The 20,836-nt window shown below is 48.6% G+C and overlaps 1 protein-coding gene across 1 annotated transcript in view; it reads left to right on the top strand.

The window, feature by feature from the left end:
- CADM1 (cell adhesion molecule 1) overlaps positions 1-20,836 on the top strand; it is an 83,977-nt gene that overhangs the window by 39,791 nt on the left and 23,350 nt on the right. The window contains exons 4-9 of the mRNA XM_029085075.1: positions 143-295; positions 3,585-3,722; positions 5,466-5,621; positions 13,359-13,458; positions 15,918-16,090; positions 19,652-19,723. Coding sequence (XP_028940908.1) covers positions 143-295; positions 3,585-3,722; positions 5,466-5,621; positions 13,359-13,458; positions 15,918-16,090; positions 19,652-19,723 — 792 coding nt within the window. The remainder of the gene's footprint in view (positions 1-142; positions 296-3,584; positions 3,723-5,465; positions 5,622-13,358; positions 13,459-15,917; positions 16,091-19,651; positions 19,724-20,836) is intronic.

The raw sequence follows: 20,836 nt of genomic DNA on the forward strand, positions 1-20,836 counted from the left end.
CAGGATGGCAGCTGCAGTCGGGAACCCAGGGGGTGCTTGTTTGGATGCTGCTGCTGTTTTTCCAGCCCTTTGACTCAGTTGTGTGGTGCGAGGGGGACGCTGGGGTCTCGTGGTGGTCACTAAGGGTGTGCTTGCTCCGCAGCGCTGAAGGACAGCAGGTTCCAGCTGGTGAACTTCTCCAACAGCGAGCTCCGAGTGTCCCTGACAAACGTCTCCATTTCTGATGAAGGAAGGTACTTCTGCCAGCTCTACACTGATCCCCCCCAGGAAATCTATACGACCATCACAGTGCTGGGTAAGGACCGAACGGGTGCTTACGGTGAGCTTTGAAATCCCTGGATGCACAGGGTTGGCAGGACAGGGCTCTGCACAGCGTTGGGAGAGCTCCAACCACCCAGGGAGAGCTGCAGCTCTCCAGTGATGAAACACAGCAAGGATTTAAACCTGAGTGCTCTCCTGCTGGAGACCAGCTCAGCTCCTCACCTCAGGGCTTGAACCTGCAGACACGCGGTTTTGAGGGGTTGCCAGCAAGCACCGAGCGGGTTGTCTGGTGGATGCCGTATAGCCAGAGGTCTTGTGTCACCCACCACATCCTTGGCTGCACCCTGAGCCTCTCTTTGTAGGTGACAGCATATTTAGTGTGGTTCTCGGGTCTTCCCCTTTTTGTTCACAGGCTTTTTTTTGGCTCCAGAGCCTCAGCAGGGGTGTAAGTGGTGGTGCTCTCTGCTTCCAAGCCTCTCAGGTACTTGGTCATGTGGCTTGGAGAGTCTGTGAGGTTCTCCTGCCCCTCATGGAGCGGGGTTTAATAGCAGCCACCTTTTTGCAGACAGCCTGCAAGGGTGGTTGTGCTGTCGCTGCTCTGTGAGAGTATCCCAGGGATTCGTTGGGCTTTTTGGGCAAGTCTGGACCTGCAGACATCCCAGAAGGAACGTCTGTCCATCCGAGGCTCGGCAGAACAACCCGAGCTGGGTGAGACCAGCCCACACCCCGTGTCTGTTTTAGTTAGGGTGAGGGAAGGCACATTCCTTAGGAAGGAGGGAAGATGCGTTGCAGTGGTTGTGTCTCGTTTGGTGAAGTGAGAAAGAAGTGAGAAGTAAAAGCTGCAGAAAATGTCTTTCAATAATTATCTGATACACAGAGGGAAAATAAATTAACGTGGATGCTTTGTGGCCCGGTAGAACTGCTCAGATTATGAATTTTGTGTTTTCAGTAATCGGACTGCTCTGATCACACACTGAATCTTTTCTTTCAAAAAACTCGGGGATTTGAGAGATTACATTTTAATGACAAATGACAGCATCTTTGCCCATCGATGAGATTCCTTAAGGGCAAATATTACCAACGGCATCACTCGTGCACCTCCTGCCGCTGTGAAGGTGCGTGAGTTTTTGCTTGTTTGTCACTTGAATTCAGTGAAACCTCGAGTTCAGCTAATGGAAAGTGATGGCTTCCTATTAATTCTGATGAAAATTGGTTTTGTGTGTTAAAAGAGTGTCACATCTCTCATTTGATACCCTAAGTTTGCTCCTGTGCTGAGGAATGGTTGTTTGCAGAGCTGAGGGTATTTCTGTCCCCTCCCCTGTCCCCTCCCCACCGAACAGGCTCTGGCAGAGCCCTGCCCAGCTCCTGCCTTCCCGTGTCACCACAGGCACCAACCGAGCTGGTGCCGCAGATCAGCAGCTGCCGTTAAGACTCTATTAATGAGAGAACCTGAATCACAGAGGGTGACTGAATGTAAGATCTCACTCGCTGATTAGTTTAAATCTTCCTTCGTTTAGTTAATGAGATTTGGTTCTTAGGGTTTTATACGCCGTTTAAGTAACATTTATAAGTAGTTTGACTATAGCTATTACGTTTATCAACATCTTCAAAGTTTCAGTGAGCTTTGCAGTATTCATAGGGGTAGGAAGCTCTCTTCCAGCTCCCCTCTCTAACCATGCACATGCAAAAATCACTCGTTGGATTTCATTTCACTGCTAACAATGCTGAGAAGGTGTTGGAAATAATAGTACCTACTTTATTCACCCGTAAGCCAGCACTGTGTGTCTTCCCAGTGGGAGACAAAACGCAGGGGAGCAGTTCTCAATGTCAGTATGTGGCTGGTCCTCCTCCTAGGAATGCCTTCCCCACCAAAGACCTCATGGTCATCACCCAGGTCTATCTCCAGTTCTGTCAAAGATGGGTTTTGCTGCTCTACCTCGAAGGATGCTGGGTTTGGAGAGCGGAGCGAAGGTTTGAGGCACCCGTCTTTGCAGCCAGGATTTGCCGAGAGCATTGCCCTCGCTCTTTCATGCCTTCGCGGCGTGCTTCCCCCCGCGCTCCCGTGTGCTCTGATGTCTTCTGTGGCACCATGTGTAGATTTATTCCTGCTTAATTTAATTGGAACATGTGAAAATCTCAAGCATGTAGCCCGTTCTGCTCTTTTCTTAGAGAAAAGCCACAAGTGACTAATTAGTCCATTTGATCATCTGGATGGTATTTATACATATTTGTTCTTCATTAACTCAAAAACGTGTTAGCCACATTTCAACTATTGCTTAATCACGTTGATCAGAGCGAAGTTGAGTTGCCTTTGGAAGTTCTGGGTTTTTTCTGGAGCTGCAACTCTGCTGCATGAATTCTTGATGTTCATTTTTTTTTTTTTTCCTATTTTTTTTTTTCCTCAGTAGCTGGGGATGCTTTTGGAGGAAGAGATTCCTTGTTTCTGTGTCATCATTTTTAAGGCTGTTTGTCACGTTTCTGGGCTGTGCTGCAGTGGTGGTGATCCCCCTGAAGTTCCAGCCTGTTTCTGAGTGTTGCTGGGTTGGTTTTCATTGCGTGTAGCCTTCTAGCTCTGCATTTTCCAAGAGTCTCAGTCTGTAGAAGATGCGTGTCTGGGGAGAATGGCAAATCACCATCCCGCGTGATGCCGGTGCCTGTCACTGGATGCAGAGCTGGCTCTCTCCTCTCCAGGGTGGTTTTTAGTGTGGTTTGCAATGGTGTGATGGGGGACACAGTGTTGTTTGAAAGGTGACGGCAACCCACTCGGGGCTTGTGCTCAGAGGCTTTTTGAGCATCTTAAATGAGCTTGATGTTTGCTGGCCTGCTTCCACTCCTTACAGCTGAGGCTCGAAGCTGAACAGCGGGAGAGAAAAATTGCCTGGCGAGGTTGGAGGCACGGTAAGAAATGCACTTCCAAATGTCAGCTTTTGTGTCTCCTCTCCTTGTCAGAAGAAGTCAAGAAATGTGCGTGGAGTCAAGCTGTATTTTTAAATAGCAACACACACAACTGAGCAGAGCTCAGAAGACTAAAGCTCTTCTTCCCTGGAATGGAGCCTGCCTGGCAGAGAGAACAGAAAGTTACACATTTGTTAAGTAGTTATTTGCAAAACTACGGTGATGATTAGGTAGAGAGGGAAAGTGCTTACTCTGATTGCTGTGAAACCGCCTCTCAAAGGATGTGATCGATGGAAAGATCAAAGAAATGCTGGTGGCTACTTTCCCCTAGTAGATTTTATGGGTTTTCCTGAAGGTTTTCTCTGTGTCAGTGCCACAGAAATGTTTCTTTTCATCAAGTGTGTCTTGTGTTGTCTTTTTCATTGCAGTCCCGCCACGCAATTTGGTAATTGATATCCAGAAAGAAACCGCCGTGGAGGGAGAAGAGATTGAGCTGAACTGCACTGCCATGGCCAGCAGACCGGCCACCACCATCAGATGGTTCAAAGGAAACAAGGAGCTAACTGGTAGATGTAGCCTCTCTTGCTTTCTTGGTGTAGCTGAAACGCTTTATGTAACACTGGATATTTGTTCTCTGCTGCCAGCTTAAAGGGGAGCGGGGGGGAAAGACAAAAAATAAGAGTGAGCTGCTTCAAACACCAGCTCAGGAACAAAGGAATACGTGGGCAGATGGATTATTCCCCAACACAGAAGTACTGAGCTCAGTTTTGTCCTCTGCCTACCTGCCAGATTCCAGTACAGGATCTGGAGTCTTTCTGTAACTGCAGGTGACCTTGAGGAGCCCCAAAGCTGGGCTCTGAATTTCCTTCTGCAGTGGTTGCTGTGGCTTCCCGCCCTGTTTTGGGTACGAGTAGGATCATCTGCGCTTTGGGCTGTAAAGATTTTCAGTTCACCTTCACGTCTGGCTCTCTTGTTTATAGAGCACTTTCGCTGTGTTCAGCTGAATATTCATACAAGATGGGTTTCTCCGACTCCCTGAAGTCTGGTTGCTCCCGGTGTTTGCACATTCGAGTCACTGACTCTGATTGCCTGTGACGTTCTGTTAGCTTAGGTCTGCATGTAGATGTGAGCTTGGTTGACAGCACCTTTGTGCTTTACCCAGTCTGAGACACCGAAGGGCTCTCTACAGAAGTCCAGAGTCCTTACTTCATATCCACCCCCCTTACAAGGGCAAGATAAAATCCTCTCTTTAAGTGCATCACCTACGAGCACCCAAGGAGGACACGTGCTGAGAGTTTGCCGGTAAAGGTGGAACACAGACCTGCTGCCACGCAGAGTGGTGCCCAGCTGATTCCCAGCACCAGTTGTCTTTGAAGCGAGGTCCAGATCTCCCAGTGATCCCCTTCTGGGGTTCCTGCCCTGTTCTAGCAGGACCTTCGTGCTTGACTCTTCATGCTTGACCTGACTTCTTGATTGAGTCATCTTGTGTAAGGACTGCAACCCCAGCTTTCCTTTCCCTTTGCAGATTCCTGAGCTGAGTGGTAGCTTTTTGCAATGCCAGCTCATCCTGCTGATTCTTTGGATGTTTTTTTTTTTTTTAAACAGAAGTAGAGAAACTGAAATATTTGGTTGTGAACAGCAGGAAAGCGCAGCTTGGTCGATCAGAAACCCTTTCCTCGAAACGTCAAGGGGTGTCTCTTTCTGCGGCCATCCTCTGTTTCACTTTAATATACGATACAGCAATATTTTGTGTTTGAAGACCTCTGCTACAAAAGTTACTCTCAGCGTTTGGACTGGGACTTCTTAAATGAAAAGCCACAGAGAAGAGTATTTGCAAAACTCGTGTTGTCAGCGAGCACTTGGTGGAAAAAGCCTTTTTCTCCTGTCTTGTCTTCTCCCTTGTTTCGGGGCATTACAGGACCCATCAGGCAGCTGGTCCTGAACTCTCTGTGCTGCTGCAATGCTGCAGCCTGTCGATACCGCTTGCAGTTAATCTGCTTAATCACTTTTCAGGCTAATTGTTGATTGAAGAGTGGGGGGGGATTTGTAGCTCATTGATTTAGGGGTTGGGGGATTTGGGGATGGTGCAGGGGGATCGTTCATCATTACGGTGAGGTTGTGTGGACTTTGTTGGCAGCACCTTGGCGGAGAGGTGCATCGCCTCGTGTCCCCACACCTGTCCCCTAAACCTCCACAGACAAGGGGCGGTGATCCGAAGGGGACGTGTCACCTGGGCACGGAAAGGAGGGAGGTGACCCGGGTGCAGCAGATGCTCCCTTGTGTGATCACTCTCTCCCCTCTCCCCACAGGCAAGTCAGAAGTGGAGCAGTGGTCCGACATGTACACGGTGACCAGTCAGCTGGTGCTGAAGGTGGGACGGGAGGACGATGGGGTCCCTGTCATCTGCTTGGTGGATCACCCAGCTGTCAAAGACTTGCAGACTCAGCGTTACCTAGAAGTCATGTGTGAGTAGCAGAACTTGGAATTCTTTTAACATATTAAATAGCTCACTTAAGAGTTCTGGAACTCTTTACTGCATGATAAAATTACAGCGTAGATGAGGTTTATATCCTGTTATTTGAAAATTGAAATCAACTTGTTGGGTACCACTTCATGGGTTAAGCCACGGCTTCTCCCAGCCCTTCTGCGATCCGATAAATTCATACCTTCATTCTCTTAAATAACTATCTTTGCACCATCAGTGGTTCCCAGCTGGGCTTTATAATTGTCAGAACAGATTAAATCTCAGTATTTTTCTTTTAGCAACCTACTTATCTCTTTGAAAAGTGCTTCTCTACTACCACATCAAAGCGACTTGGCCACCATTGGAGTTTACTGGCAAAAACTTGGTTCTGTGCAAAACAAACCCAGTGTGAGCGTTGCGAACGCGCGGCGCCAGCGGGTTTTCTGAGTCAGAGTAACATGAGTTATGTGGAATTTAGGCCGACCTATTTTCTATAGTGCTGCTAACACGTTCAGTGTTAATAATGCATTTCACTCCGTTTGGGAACTGCTGGACTTTGAGATTAACAAGGTTTGTGAGCAGGTACCTGAAGATACCCAGGGTCCCAAACGTGGCCGTGCCTGAGTTTCCGCTGGTGGAGGTGTTGGAGCTGCTGCTGATGCAGACACCTCGAGCAGAAAATGCCTCCCAAAAGCTGAGCCAGCAAGGCTGGGGCTCCTCGGAAACCCAGGCTGTTCAGATGCTTTCCCAGTGCTTGTTTTCATAGGGGAACTTGAGCTGTAACATGACATTAAAAGGGGAAGAGGAAGTTTTGCATTCGTTGCATCTGCTTCATTATGTAGTTTCATTAGGAACGTCTTGGTTACAATTCTCGTATCTCTGAAACTAGCGGGAAGTCATGTTCCTGTAATGAGGAAAACAGAAATGATCAGATACTACCTAAATTGGCAGATACTAGATTTCTTGCCACTGTGCTAATGTGTAATTCATTTATGCAAACTTAATGTCCATTAACATTTCTTGTAGAGCTCCATTAGCTTTAATAATACATTAGCACCTTGGTGAGGCTTGATCAAATACTTAACAGGGGGGAAAAAAAAAACCCCATCTCCCCTGTTACACGGAGGTATTGAAACCTTGGCGGGTTTCCTCCCCTTGTTTGAAAGGCCATCGCTTTACCCTTAGGCTTCCTTTCAGAAATCCCTCTGAGATCCTGATTGTTTGATGGAATACGAGAGGACCTCTGTTTCCACACAAAAATTATAATTTTTTTCAATTTTTCCTCAAATCAATCCCTTCTTGAGTGCTTTGGTTTGCAGGCTCTGCAGGGCTCCCCACGGAGGCAGGGATGGTTCTGTGGATGTCCTGTAAGACACGTGCAGTCATCAGCATCCCCAGGGCTCTTCTGGGGTATTTGTTGGCCAGGAGCTGGCACAGAACCGCCGCGGAGCGATCGGTGAGGGGCAGGAAAAGGGCTTTCGGACTGCTCTGCTTTTCTGCTGCAGTCTGAATCAAACTCTGAGCTTGTTCAGAGTAATTATGTTTATACAGGGAGACTGACCCACGTTAGGCCAGTGAGTTCCTTCAGCGGGCAGCAGCAGATGGCTGGAGAGAGGAGTGCCAGCAGAAGAACATGTCGTGCGTCATAACCTTGCGGCTCCCAGCAATTAGCGGCTTCAGGACTTCATGTGCTGGAGCGTGTCCAGACGCTGGCGTTTAATACCTGCTGTTGGACCTGAACCCGGGGTAGGAAAGGCGGTTACAGACCAAGCTGTTGCCCTTGAGCTTTTCGAGCTGATGACTTGTTGGCCGATGGGAAGGCGTGAGCAGGAGGAGGAGCCTCTTCTCTTCACAGACTGGCATCTTGACCAGAGCTCCTGTGGAGACGGGCTTGGCTTCTTGGGGAGCTGAGACTCCAGCCATCAGCCCTAATTGATACTTTCTCCATTGCTGTTTAGATGTGAGATTTGGAGTCAGAGGAGAGGACTCCTCCCGAGTGCTGGTTGTGCCCTTCTCCCCCTGACCGCAGTGTTGCCTTGCAGGCACGCCAACGGCCACGTCACCAAAGCGGTGGCACCCGCGGCTCGTCCCGCGCTCGCGGCCATGGAGGTGTCACTCCAGATCAGTTAGCTTCCTCTTTACCTTTTCCCTTTTGAAGGTGATTTTTTTAAAGCTGGGTATGTTCAAATGTCTTTTGGGAAATGAGGACCTTAAGTGTCATTGACAATCTGGAGCATTTGTACTTGAGCTTATTTGGATGTGTTGCCTGAAATGTATATTTTATTGAATTCTCTCTCTACTAAAAAAAGAAAGAAAGGGGCAGAAATTTAAGTCTGTAAAGTGGCCTACTTCAACCTGTCTTAAAAACACTCCCTTTGAGCATCTCCTTCCATGTTGTAGTTCAAAGAACATCGCAGAGTTCGGGGTTTTGGGTAGTTGAAGTTTCTCCATGACTTCAGGAAGGTGTTTCTCATCCCAGGCTGGGGTTATTCCAGATTTCCTGCACCAGGAGGAAGGAAGCAGAGGGTGCCCTTGGAGGGGGACAGGCAGAGCAGTTTCAGACCCTTCATGGGGTGAAACTGTGGGGTTCCTCATGCCGGTTGATGGTGCAGCACTGACGTACCCTGTGCACGTGCGGCTCCAAGCCCTCTGCCACCTCAGCCAAGATTTACCAAGCTGTGCCACACCTGGCTGCTCTGGCTGCTGCCCTGGTCTCTCCCAGCCCTTTGTGAAGCTTTGAGATAAATGCATCAGCGAGGGATGGAAGGCCAGTGCTTTGAGTGTAATTTTAGAAAGGAAATGAAGCAACAAAATGCATTAAAATATCATTAAGGAATTGAGTGGAACCAGATATTCTTGGAGATGTTTAAGTTCAGCCTTTGTAGTATTTTCCTTATCTCATTATGTGATACTGGAAGTGGAAGTGTCCAAGTCTTGATCTGGCATTTTCTCTGGGTTGTTTTTTGTTTGGTTTTGGGGTTTGTTTTTTTAAGTTATAATGGATTGTACATTCATTTTTATAATATCTACACATGTACTTTTAAAATAGACACTGATGTGGATCTGGTTCAGCCTCTGCTGTTAGGATGGGAGAATCCTTTGTGCCCAGTTCAGGTAAAAATCAGCCACATAGGTCTACTGCAGCATCTCCAGTGCTCCTTGCATTTCTATCAAGTGCACGTACTAATTTTGTAGTATGCAGTGAAGTGATTAACAGCAACGTAATTTATCATCTGGAGGTTTCTAAAAATGCCTAAGTGAGTTATGTTGTTCAGCGAGGTGTTGACCCCTTCAGGAACTTTGATTTAAAGCTTTTTTTTTCTTTCTTTCTTTCTTTCTTTTAGTAAATATGAAAAGCGCCACAATCAGCCAAGTGTTCAGTTATTTGATTTTCTGGGGCATTAGCTACTCTTGTTTGTGACATTTCCCAGTTGGGTGCTCGTTTGCAAGCTCGTTAATAAGGTTTTCTTGGAGGAACGTTGTTGGGAGTGCGGAGCAGCAGCGAGGCTGGACTCTGCCTTTCATAAGCGTTAAGCACCGGTGTGCACTTCCCAGATTTAAAAGGGAAATGTTTGTACCCACTGTTCCTGTCTGGCTGTGACTTTCCTTTTCCTGCGACAGGCTCAGTCTTTAAATTCCCTTTAATTTCGCCAAGTCGTGTTTGGGGTCGAAAGGCTCCTCTCCAGACAAGTTGTGAACTGCCAGTCGTACGCTTAATCGTTATTTTAAACACGGGATCTATTTATTTAATGGGTTTCTGTATTTTTGGCTGCAAATCAGCGATGCAGATTCTTGTCCTTGCAGAAGGTGACGAGAGGATACGGGGCTGCCGGGTCTGGGCTGTCTCCTGCGCAGACTCCATTTCCTGGTGAGCAAACCCACTTGATTTCAGGATCAAGGTGACAGTTGTATTCCCACCTGTGTGTAAACGTTACCTATTCCTAAGGAAAAGCCTACTCCTGCTCTTCCCCCAGCATGCCAGCGTGGATAGGTACAGAAACTGCCAGCAGGCAGGTTTTCGGAGTTGTTAGTTTGGGCCGCAGAACAAAGCAGAGATGAGGAGCTGGATAAAATAGTGCTCATCTGAAGAAAGATGTATGAAATATAAAGCATAATCTGGGCAATTTTGAAGCTGGAATTGCCTGAAGCGGGCAGGAACTCTGCTTGACCTGCGGGATCCTTCTCCCGGGGATGCCATCTGTCACTGTTTTTGCCAAGAGGTGCCCATCAAGAATTAATACAGTAATCATAAAATGGATTTTAAAAACTTGGATCCGGCACCTCATTTCACAGTGCAGGCAAGAGGATTTTCAGCTGAATCATTGAAAGAATCCATTTTGTCATTTCCTCCCTTGGCAAACAGCCCGGCGTTGCAAAGGACGCCGAGCCGCGTGCTGCAGTGGTCCATGGCTGCTTGCGGCTGCCGCGAGGAACCGGCCACCTCTAGGCCTGTGCAATTTGCTTAATGTTACGTGCTGAGCTGCACCTTGGAGCAGAGAGAGAGAGAGAAACCCTGGGCTGAAAACGTGCTGAGGTCCTGGGCAGCCCTTCCTGCTGCGTGTCCGCTCTGGGGAGCAGCTGAACCTCGAGGAGAACCTCAGCGTGGTGGCACGGTGCCCATCCTGCTCTATGGTGGGGCACAGTGAGCCCCAGCCTGCTTCTGGGGTAGGGCTTGTCCTCCTCCTGCATGCAGGTGTGGTTTTTCCCTCCAAAGCAGCGGGTGGGAAGAAGGCTTTTAGCTGTTTCTCAACCTCAGCTGCAAGCGCAGCAGCCAGGAAGGGTCGACTGGTTTGTTTCTGATGGTGGTTGGCCAGGGGTGGGAGTCACCAGAGCTTTAGAGAAGCGTAGTGTTCCCCAGAATGTCTTTACTGTGTTATTAATGCGAGTTCCAGCGCAGGATTTGGGTTTTAGAGTGGACAGATTGCTGCATTGTGGGAGCTGAATCGCTGGCACAGAGATTGCTGGAGGAGCAGGAGCTGCTGGGCTGTGATGATTCAACTCTGGTACGGTTGGCGCGGCCCCAGAGAAGACGCACGTCACGTGCAGTGCAGGTTTTCTGCAGCAGCTTCTCCTGGCTCTTGTGCACGGTGAAGCTCCTGGGTATGACCACAGAGTTCAATTGATTGCACTGTGTTTGGTGATGCGCTTCGAGAGGGTGAGCTTACCTGCTTTGGAGACAGTAGGTTGGCCTGATGAAAGGAAATGGGTAGGAATTATAGACCTGGGCTCTTGTAAGGCTCCAAACTCAGGATAACGTGGTATCTGAGCTGATTAATGAGATCTAAGCATTATCGATGGAGCGCACATTTAAATGGATTAAGAAATCGCTAACTGGCAGATCTCAAAGCAAAGTCATTAGGGAGCAATCAGCGAGCGCTGGTATTTTTAGAGTGAACGCGCCGGCCCGGGCGCTTGGCCCGATGCTGTTCAGTGCTCCCACGAAGCATTTGAAGTTCTCAAAAAAAATCTCCATTAATCATCTTTGCTGATGGCGCAAAAACCGGGCGAGCAGCTAATCAGAGGAAGAACTGGGACAGATGCAGAATCAACTTCCAAGCTGTGGAACTTGAAATCTCGGCGCGGTCAGCGGGTGCAGCCGGGGTGAATCCGGCTTCGGCACGACGGCTCAGCCGGGGGAACCTTCAGCATCTCCATGGCTTGAGAAATTCAAATACAGGTTGTTTGGGGGCGAGGGGGGATGACAAGGCACACGTTTGGGTGACACAGCGACTGACCGGCGCGGTGAGGAGCGGGACATGCCATCCCGGCTGCGAAGGCTGCGGTTCCTGCGCTCGCAGGCGCCTGTTGTGAAAGAAATCTCATCAAAGGCAGAATGGGTTTGTAATAACTTTTTCAAATTGGTTGCTGCTGCAGCGTAACCTTTAGACTGCTGGTATTTAACCTTGTGTATCACTCTTAGCTTTTGAATGAATTTAGCTTAATAAAGGTGCCTGATTAAATTACTAGGCTAGGTTTTTTTTTGAGGCACTAGAAATAGGCGTCCTAGGAAATAGCTTGGGGTTGTTAGAGCTAATTGGCTGGCAGTGGAGTGTGTGGTGGCCTGGATGCGTGGATGCAAGCGGTTATTGTTGTGTGGTCACCCAATGGGATGATATATGAAGTTCCAAGTGGAGGACTTGGGGCTGCTGGAATGCACTTGGTGGTGAAAACTCGGCTGCTGCTCACGGTATGTCCTGGGTCACCCTCCAAGACAGCCCTTGCCACAGATGTGGCTGAAGATGTCGCCGCTAGAACGTGGCCTTTTTAATGAGGTGGTTAATAAGTGGCCAGTGGCTAGTCCAGGCCTTGCAAACCATCACACCTTTCCTGGTGTAGGCTGCTAAACACCACGGTCCTGTGTAGGAACTGAACTCGGGATCCCACGGTGCTCAGCATCCCACAGTGCTCAGCATGTTACAGAGCTTTGCTAACGGAGTCTGTGCCCTGAAAGAAGCAGACGCTGACTTTTTGCTGGGACACTTGTCAGGAGAACTACAGATTATTTCAATGCACGTCCTTAAAAAGAAAAGGCAAAAAAAGCACCAGCCTCCAGATACCTGGTCAAAGCAGGGAAAATTTTCACTGTGTACCATGAGCCTAATGAAAACGTCGGCTCTCTGGCGTGCCCAGCCATCCAGAACCCTCCAGGCTGCTGAAGCAGTTTCCCAAGTGCCCGCTGTAACTGCTGGTGAGGCGGTTAGGAGAGATGTTCCCTGGGATGACTCAACTGGGAACACTCTTGTCTTCCAGAGCACACGCACGCGTGCTAATAACGCCCAGATTTACGTTGCAGGTGGTGTCTTTATGGTGGCTAGATGGAACTGGGCTCTTTACCCCCCTATGGGGAACCCTATGGGGTACCCTACCTTTTCTCCCCAGCTCACACCTGGAAGGTCACTCCCACACCTTTATTTTGCCCATCCGAGGCACTGAGCGGGTTTTCAGGCATGGCGAAGTCACCCGTGTTTCCAGTGGAACTGGGACTCGGCGCCTGGGGCATGTGACACCCCAAAGCATCACTGTCCCCGTGCGGCTGCCACCATCGCCAGCCCACGGAGACGCCCACGTCTCACAGCTGCGAGAAGCATCTGCAATGGGGATTAGTTGAGAAAATGTTTGTGGTGTAGGCATCTCAGGAGAGGATTTACTCATGTAGCTTATTCCATTACTGAAAATTATGAGAGTTTAAATTGGTTAAATCCTGACACAGATTTTTTTTTTCTTTTTTAATCTCTATTATTCCATAGGCAGCATGTTAATGAGTTAAACACAGTTAATAAAATGCAGCAAGCCAATATTTTGGTAGCAGTTACTCTCCAAGGGAATAGAAACATTTAAATGGATTCAACCTTTATGCATACTGATTTTTTTTGCCTTCCTTTGTTCCTTACAGTTGAGTAAATTCCTGAAAAATATATATGGCTTAATGGCATTTGTGGCATTGAATTGATTTTGAGCGCTGATAACATTTTAGCTCCGGCTTAGAGTGCGTTTTTCATCTGTGTTTCGGTTGTAGGAGGTAATGAATTTTTTAATTGTGGACTCTAGGTTTGCGGTTTGGCTCTATTTTTTTTTTTCCTTCAGGGTCTTACTAAAGTGGTTTTGAGCTGCCTCCCTAACTAGAAAGGTTTTAATTCCCTGTGTTTACTTCAGGATTTAGAAGAGCTTCGTTTGGAGGAGATAAACTCTTGCGTTGCGGCGCGCTGATTTACCAGGTGATGTTTTTGTCCTTTTGCAGATAAGCCTCAAGTGCGGGTTTCGCAGAATTACCCGGTGCAGGGCCTCACGAGAGAAGGGGAACCGCTGGAGCTGACCTGCGCGGCTTTTGGAAAACCACAGTAAGTCGGATGCGTGTCCGGGATGAGCCGGGGTGACTGGCGGTGACGGGGTGACTGGTGGCGCCGGGGTGACCGGCGGTGACGGGGTGTCCGGCAGCGACGGGATCGCTCTGCAGGAGCGTGCTGACATTGCTTGGCCTCTGCTGCTCTCGCAGACACCCCACATGCCATTCTCTGCCACAAAGATGTCCTAACAGTGGGAATGAGAGATGCTTTCTGCACCTGAGCGCCTGCTGCCCGATGGAAAACTCTATTTTGATTTGATTTCCTTCCTGTCTGACTAACGGCTGAGGGATTTCTGCTCGAAGGGCTCCTCGCAGAGCCCCTCAGGGCCAGCACGCAGCAAGCCCTCGGGCGCAGAAGGCAGCGGCCCCGCGGCTGTCGGCCTCTTCCCCAGCGAATGGTTTGGGTGGCCACAGAGGTGAGGGCAAGGGGTGTGGGATCCCAGTACAGCAGTCAGACTGGCGCCAGAGTTGAGCGCCTGTAAAAGTGGAATGGATCCCCAAGGTAAGGCAGCCTGTCCTGATGCTCCTGTTGACTCTGTGATGATTTTCCTCCCTTGTTGACGCCCTGTGTGGTTTTGATGAAATGCAGGTTTGATTCTTTCTCCTCTTCTTGCCAAGCCCTCGAGGCTTTCTTACATAGTTGAAGGATCAGGAACATCCTGGCCAGGGAGGGTAGAAGTTCTTCCACACTCTCATTGTTGTTCTAATTTAAGTTTAGTCAACTTTATTTTTTTCTTTTTATTTTTTTTTTAAATATTTCCTGTTCCACTTGGATTTATAGCTGTCAAGTATTTACTGTCCTTTTTTTATTTTCGTCATGTTCATAAGATTTCTGCAAACATCCCTGAAGCCTGTCAGCGTTTCCTTGGTAGCGTGCCCAGAGCTGAGGAGCTGCTGGAGGTGCAAGTCAGGCTGGAAGCCCCCCGGTCTGGCAGCGGCAGGCAGGGTGTAGGCGCTCGGGGTCCTGCCATCCCCCACAGAGCCCACCTCCCCTCCCACATTATTATCTTGATTCCTGCTTCCCAGCCGCTCCCGATTGGCACGAGGCCGGTTCCTTCCCCGTACATTAGAGACTGGCACGTCCCCTGCCGAGTTCCACTTTAATATCTATTCCCCACTCAGAGTCTGTCAGAGCCCCTTTGCATCCCTCAGGCGCTCGGGGTCCTGCCATCCCCCACAGAGCCCACCTCCCCTCCCACATTATTATCTTGATTCCTGCTTCCCAGCCGCTCCCGATTGGCACGAGGCCGGTTCCTTCCCCGTACATTAGAGACTGGCACGTCCCCTGCCGAGTTCCACTTTAATATCTATTCCCCACTCAGAGTCTGTCAGAGCCCCTTTGCATCCCTCCTCTCGTGGGTAACTGCCGCTCCTCCCCTGTGCCATCATCTGGGGATTTAATGAATAGGTTTCTTTACCTTTTTTTCCCTCCAGGCTATGAATAAGACATATACATGTTAAATAAGACAGACACATCTCCCCGGCAGCATGCCATTTAGCGTTATGCTGATGCTAGTAATGTGCCAGGGATTCACTGATGTAGGTCACTTCACCTGTCTCTCTCCAAGCGGAAGAAAATAGCCCGTAAAATAATGGTCTGGGTTTAGCTCTACGTTTTTAAGAGAAACAGATTGCATAAAATCCTTTTTACAGGGGTTTAAGATGAACAGGCATGTTTCTCCAGTTAAACAAAATCATTTCTCTTTAAAATTTGGCAAGATAAATACTGGGGTGAGGGAAACTCGGAGGAAAACAAAAGCCCAGAGAGTAGAAATTTCTATTTTGTTATCAAGGCAGCTGTTTTGTTAGATTAGACACAAAAACCCCAAGACTGCGACAAAAGTGGGAAGACTCTGAAACGGCCACTTTTAGGACACCCAGGGTGAGACACGTCTCTGAGGAACGGGCTGCTGTGTCTGAGGAACTGGGGCTGCCCATTGGCCAGGCGGGACCGAGGGAGAGGAGAAGGAAGTTCCTCTCTTGCGGCCGCCGAGATGCTCTTGGTGAGCAGCACAGGCACCGCTGGGGCCCATAGGTCCATCGCATCGCTTGTGGGAAGGGTTCAAACCTGCCAAGAACGTCCTTGTCCTGCCACGTGCTGTCCAGATCCGCACTCGCTCTCCCTGTGGATGCACCTTTAGTCCGTAGCCTCCAAGACCGCAGGTTTACTGAATAAACGAATGATTAACCACTAATGAACTTTCTTTCTGCTTGTATTAGTGTTTTCAGAAAATTTAAGCTCTGGATACAGTTTCCTGTTGGGTTAAAATAAATTTAAATTGAGGAAGCCTGACAGCATCCGGGCTTGAGTAGTGCAAAAAAAAAAAAGTATGTGTCATTTCTTTGCAGTTTTTCTTGGTTTGGGCTTTCTGTCTGTGGATGAACTATTGAAGATGCCATCTTGACCATAGGAAAATAGTAATGTGATTGTTTCTTTTTCTCCCTCCTCTGTAGGCCTACGGACATGAGGTGGTTAAGAGTAGATGATGAGATGCCTCAACACGTTGTAGTGTCTGGTTCAAACCTTCTCATTAGTAACCTAAACAAAACAGATAATGGTACATACCGCTGTGAGGCTTCCAACGCGGTGGGGAAATCACATGCGGATTACATGCTGTTTGTATACGGTACGTGAGAAAAACCACCGTTCTTCTAGACTCATTTACACCTAATTGCAACATACCGCGCTCTGAAAGTTAACGTTTTGCTTAACGCGAGGTTTACAGGTAGCTCCTGACACGTCTGCGTGACGCCGGGCTGGGGCAGGGGCTGGAACACCTTTTCTTTTGCTTCTGTAAGTCTCGGTGTCGTTCATCGGGTGCGGAGAGCTCCAGCAGCCGGTGAGCTCCTTCCTCGGGAGCGGGGCTGGCGGGCTTCCCACAGCACTCGTGTGCTGGCGGGTGGAGCGGAAGGAAGAACCAGCGCAGGGGCACGGGGGGGAACTGGGAAGTTCTCTGGCCTGATGGTTCTCCTAGGACTTCTCCCGTAATGCCTTCTCCTTTTTGTAACACCTTGGCCAGTGCCTGCAGCAATGGTCTGGGGCGGGGTTCCAGGTCTTTCGTTAGCAAGTTAAATTTCCCAAGAATCAGCCAGCGTCCCCAGAGAATTACCAACCAGTAAATAAACTGGAGGAATGAGATGTCTTAAGCCTGCGGCTGCTGAGCGACACTAAAACACACCTCAGCATCTTTTTAAAGCTCTATTAAGTACCTACCTTAATCCTTCAGTTCCTCTGCGTTATTTGCCATTGCTGCAAACCTCGGGCTGCTGTCACGAGGCGCTGCGTCTAATGAAGATGCAGGAGGCGCTTGGAGAGTGATCCCCCAGTTTAATTACGAGCAGTTCCCTTGGGCTGTGTATTTAAACTTTGCCTGTGAAGAGCAGTTACTGTGTGCCTGGGCTAAGCTCGTGGTGGGTATCGCCTGTGACTCGGACGGGACAGTGACTTGCTTTGCTTTGAAGTTCATTCTCTTGTGCTCCACATCACCTATCCCCATGCCACTTGCGCATGAGCTGTTTTAAGCCCAGTCTTAGAAACTTGCCCAAAGATTGATGATGATACCCCAAAACTACGGCTTTGAGCTGAAATTGAACGATCTGCCAGATTATATGGGTAGTTTTCCAGTGCCTGGAGCTCCAAAAGGCTCCAGTTTACAGAATGTAGTCAGATACACGTTTATGGTGGATTATGTGTGCTTATGCTATTAAAAAAAAATCACCTTGTTTACATTGGTGTTTAAAGAAACAACTACAGTTGTGGAGAAGCAATAAAGAAGCTGAAAGAGGACACAGACAGTTCCCCATGAGATAGAAACCTTGGAAAGCTACAGCCGTAAAGCGGTTGTAGATGAGGTGGTGTCATTCCCTGTATGGTTTTATGTACCTGTTTGGGCCCAAGCAAGTGCTGGATCGACCCTCAGCAATGTCAGGGACCTGGGATTTGGAGCTCGTAGTAACTCTTGCAACTGTTAGTTATTCTGCATTTCGGATGTGGGCAAGAACTAGGTTGCACAGGGCTTCACCGTTACTGCTGCCCCTCAGGATTAAATCCACGGGAGGAGACCCAAAGCGGTCTTATTGTAAAGGGGAGATGCAAGGGATGTAAAGCTGTGGACTCCAGGCATCTGGCAGATGTTTTGGCCGTGTAGGGGAGGGCTTTTCATGGTCTGTCCGGTCAGATAATGGTTTTACATCCCATCACCTCCAGTTTGTGTGCGTTGGGGAGTGTTCTGTTAGGATCTGGCACTCTGGACAACATAAAGAACCCTTTGAATCCTGAATTTACAAGGGAGACGTCCAGAGGTGTTGGTGTGGAGGACGCAGTTGGGCTGTGGCCATCATCTGAAGCCCTCTGGCACAGAACCCAGCTCAGGGTGTCACTGGAGGAAGAGGTAACAAGCCAAAGGGATGCGGCTGCAGTTAAACGCTGCTACGTGCAGGTGGGTCTCGGCAGCCAGGGCTTGGGCACAGCAGCTGCTGAGCTGTGCTTAACACACCTTCCTCTGCGGCTCACGTGCTGTAAGGATGCCTGATCACACTGCTGCACACCAAAAATGTGTTTATTTTAGAAATTCCTTTCACCCTTCTCCCCACGGGAGCAGGCAGACACATTTGTGAGAAACTTGTAGCACAATTAGCGCACAATCAGGTTTTTTTCACTTTTATCAAGGAAGAGTCTGCTGCAGAGCATGACGGGCTGGGGATGGTCTTCCCTGGTTCTGCTGTCCTTCAGCTCTCGTGGTCTCCACTGCTCCCAGTGAGATGTGTGTACTACCAGCGAGCGAGGAACCCCAAGTATAGGGACTGGGATGCTTCGGGTGTAGGGGAAGGATGAGAGCTGCTTATAAAATAACCATAAATAAGCGCTCCCCAGGGAAGCAAACTCCGAGGTAACATTCCCTAACTCGGGGGAAGTTGCGTGGAATATAATAAAAGTGAAGCCTGTCACTAAAGTTCAAGGGTATTAATTAGGGAATCTAAGAGAACTCACTTGGAGATAAAAGAGTAGCAGATGTGTTAGTGATGAAAAGTTGACGTGCTATAGAGGAAACCTCAAATCAAAAGCCCCTGAAATGTTTCATGCTCTATTATTGCCGAATGAATCCAGAGTTCAAAGTCTTCCCGACTACTTAGCGCATTCGGTTTGATCATCTGGGCATTGATACGTGTTTTTCCTTTTACGTCTTCTCCTGTCTACCTTCTCCTGCCCAGTAATTTTGGGGAGGACGTGCCCCTGTACGTAGCTTTAGTACCAGCAGTGCCTGAGTCTCACCAGGTCAAGTCCCTCTGAGAGAGGGTTACCATCCCAAAGAGAAACATCCCTGTATCCGTGTTTCTCGCTAACGATGCCCAGTAGCAAAACCAAGAGCATTCAACTGCAAGTGGCAGAAAAATACTGACTTTTTTATTAGAAGTCTCAGTGTACTGACTTTTTTTTTTATTATTATTAAAAAGCCTCGATGCCACTCTTCTTACCTTGAAATGGATATTTAGTGATGACGTTGCCATTTCTTTGTATTTATTCCTATCTTGGGAGTAGTTTTTAACGTCCTGCTGACGTGTATTTGTAGGGGAGGAGCAGGGAAGTTGACGGCCCTGGGAGGAAAGTGAGATCCATCCACGTGCTGTTGATATTTCACCTGCTAAGCACAGCAGGGCCCCTCACACAAGCCTTTTACCTGCACTTGCTAATGCTTATGTGGGAAAGCACCAAAGCAGCGCTGTGTCTCTCTTTGTGCATGTAAAATGTTCTTTTTTTGTTGTGGAAAGCGTGCAGTTTATTTTTCTTATGCCTCTCCCATTCCATCTCTCTCTCTCTCTCTTTCTCATTGACTAATTTATGCTGGGTTTTATTTATTTCCTTCATTTTTTTTTTTAGCACTGTCGAAGGCAAAAAGGGAGGGAGGGTGGTCAGGGGTCAGATTCCCCAGCTAGAGCCAGGCTGGGCCCAGGTCCTGAGCTGTGGGTTGAGCTCGGAGCTGTGCCCAGCTGCTGAGGGTCTGTCCCGCCGTCCTCCAGGCCAGCCAGGTGGACAATCCCCACCTGGTTTTGGAGGAGGACGGGCATCCAACAGCCATGCTGCTTCTTAGCCTCCTTGTTTTGCTCTGATCACGATTGACCGCTGTTGTGTTCTGCTTGTTTTTTCTTAATTTGCTTTTTTATTATTTTCCTTTTTATGTTTTATCCAGATCCCCCCACAACTATCCCTCCTCCCACAACAACCACCACCACTACCACCACCATCCCTACCACCATCGCAGGTACGGTACCTTCATAACCATTGGAAATGTCCTGAATGTTTATTGTCTTTTGTGTATATAAGCAGAGCATGAAGCCTGGGGAAAAACGACAAACAAATCACTTGCTGGGATTTGTGTTGGGTTTGGTTTTGTTGGGTTTTTTTTTCTCAAATCCTCCCACCATAGTGCGTGAGTCCTGGGCCAGCAGTTCACCAGTGGGATAGTCCTCACTGCGGGAAAGGCGGGAATTGCCGTGGCAGAAGCTCTGAATTCAGGTGCTGGTGGCTGAGGCCGGGTGCTTTCAAAGGCAGGACACCAGCAGCCTCAGAGCTCGTGTCGTATGGGCTGTTGTTTCACCCTCAGCCCCATGGGAATCAATTCCTGAGCAATTTGTGCCTGGAAGCAGCAGAAGGTTTAGTCTGTAGTGGTTAATTCTCCTCACGCGACTCGCGATACTTCTCCTCACGCCCAGGCGTTTGGTCTGTCTCTGTGCTAAGCCCCCGCCTCGCTCTCCCAGAACAGGGGCTTCCACCCGTCCCTTTTTCTTGAGTCAAACACCAACAAATAGACCCTTTTTGAGGAGCTGGCTTTTAGCAGTTTGAGTTTTTCCCTGTCTTGTGAGAAAAGGTGAATAGAAACAACCAGCTGATCACCAGACACCACTCTCCTTTACACTCATCCCTGGTACCCTCTCACCAGAGCCGGCTCTCTCCGCTCACAAGGAAGGCCTGTCTGATTTGTTTGTAATCATCTGCATTGTCATTTTTCTGATCTTTTCTATTCCAACCGCTGCTTTTGCTTTTGCTTGTGCTATTTTTATTTATTTATTTATTTTTTTGAGGTAGAGATGAGAACCCACAGGTGAGAGCGGACCATTGAATAGCTAATGGCATAATGTTTATCGTCACTGTAAACCATCCCCTGTGTCAATGCCTTCACGTTTTTATTTGCTTTTCTGACGTTGCTCAGCTGACTCTCAACTGTCCTGCTCAGGGTGTTTTGTGGCTTCTTTTTCTTCTGAGGTTTTGGCAACCAAGTCAGACTCCGCTGGCATGGACGAGCGATCCAAGTCTCTCTTCCAAAGGTGCCTTAGCGCGCGCTCTGCGTGCCATCTGCCACCGCCACCGCCTTGTC

The sequence above is a fragment of the Antrostomus carolinensis genome, unplaced genomic scaffold (assembly GCF_000700745.2).
Source record: "Antrostomus carolinensis isolate BGI_N321 unplaced genomic scaffold, ASM70074v2 scaffold8125, whole genome shotgun sequence".
Classification (NCBI taxonomy): Eukaryota; Metazoa; Chordata; class Aves; order Caprimulgiformes; family Caprimulgidae; genus Antrostomus; species Antrostomus carolinensis.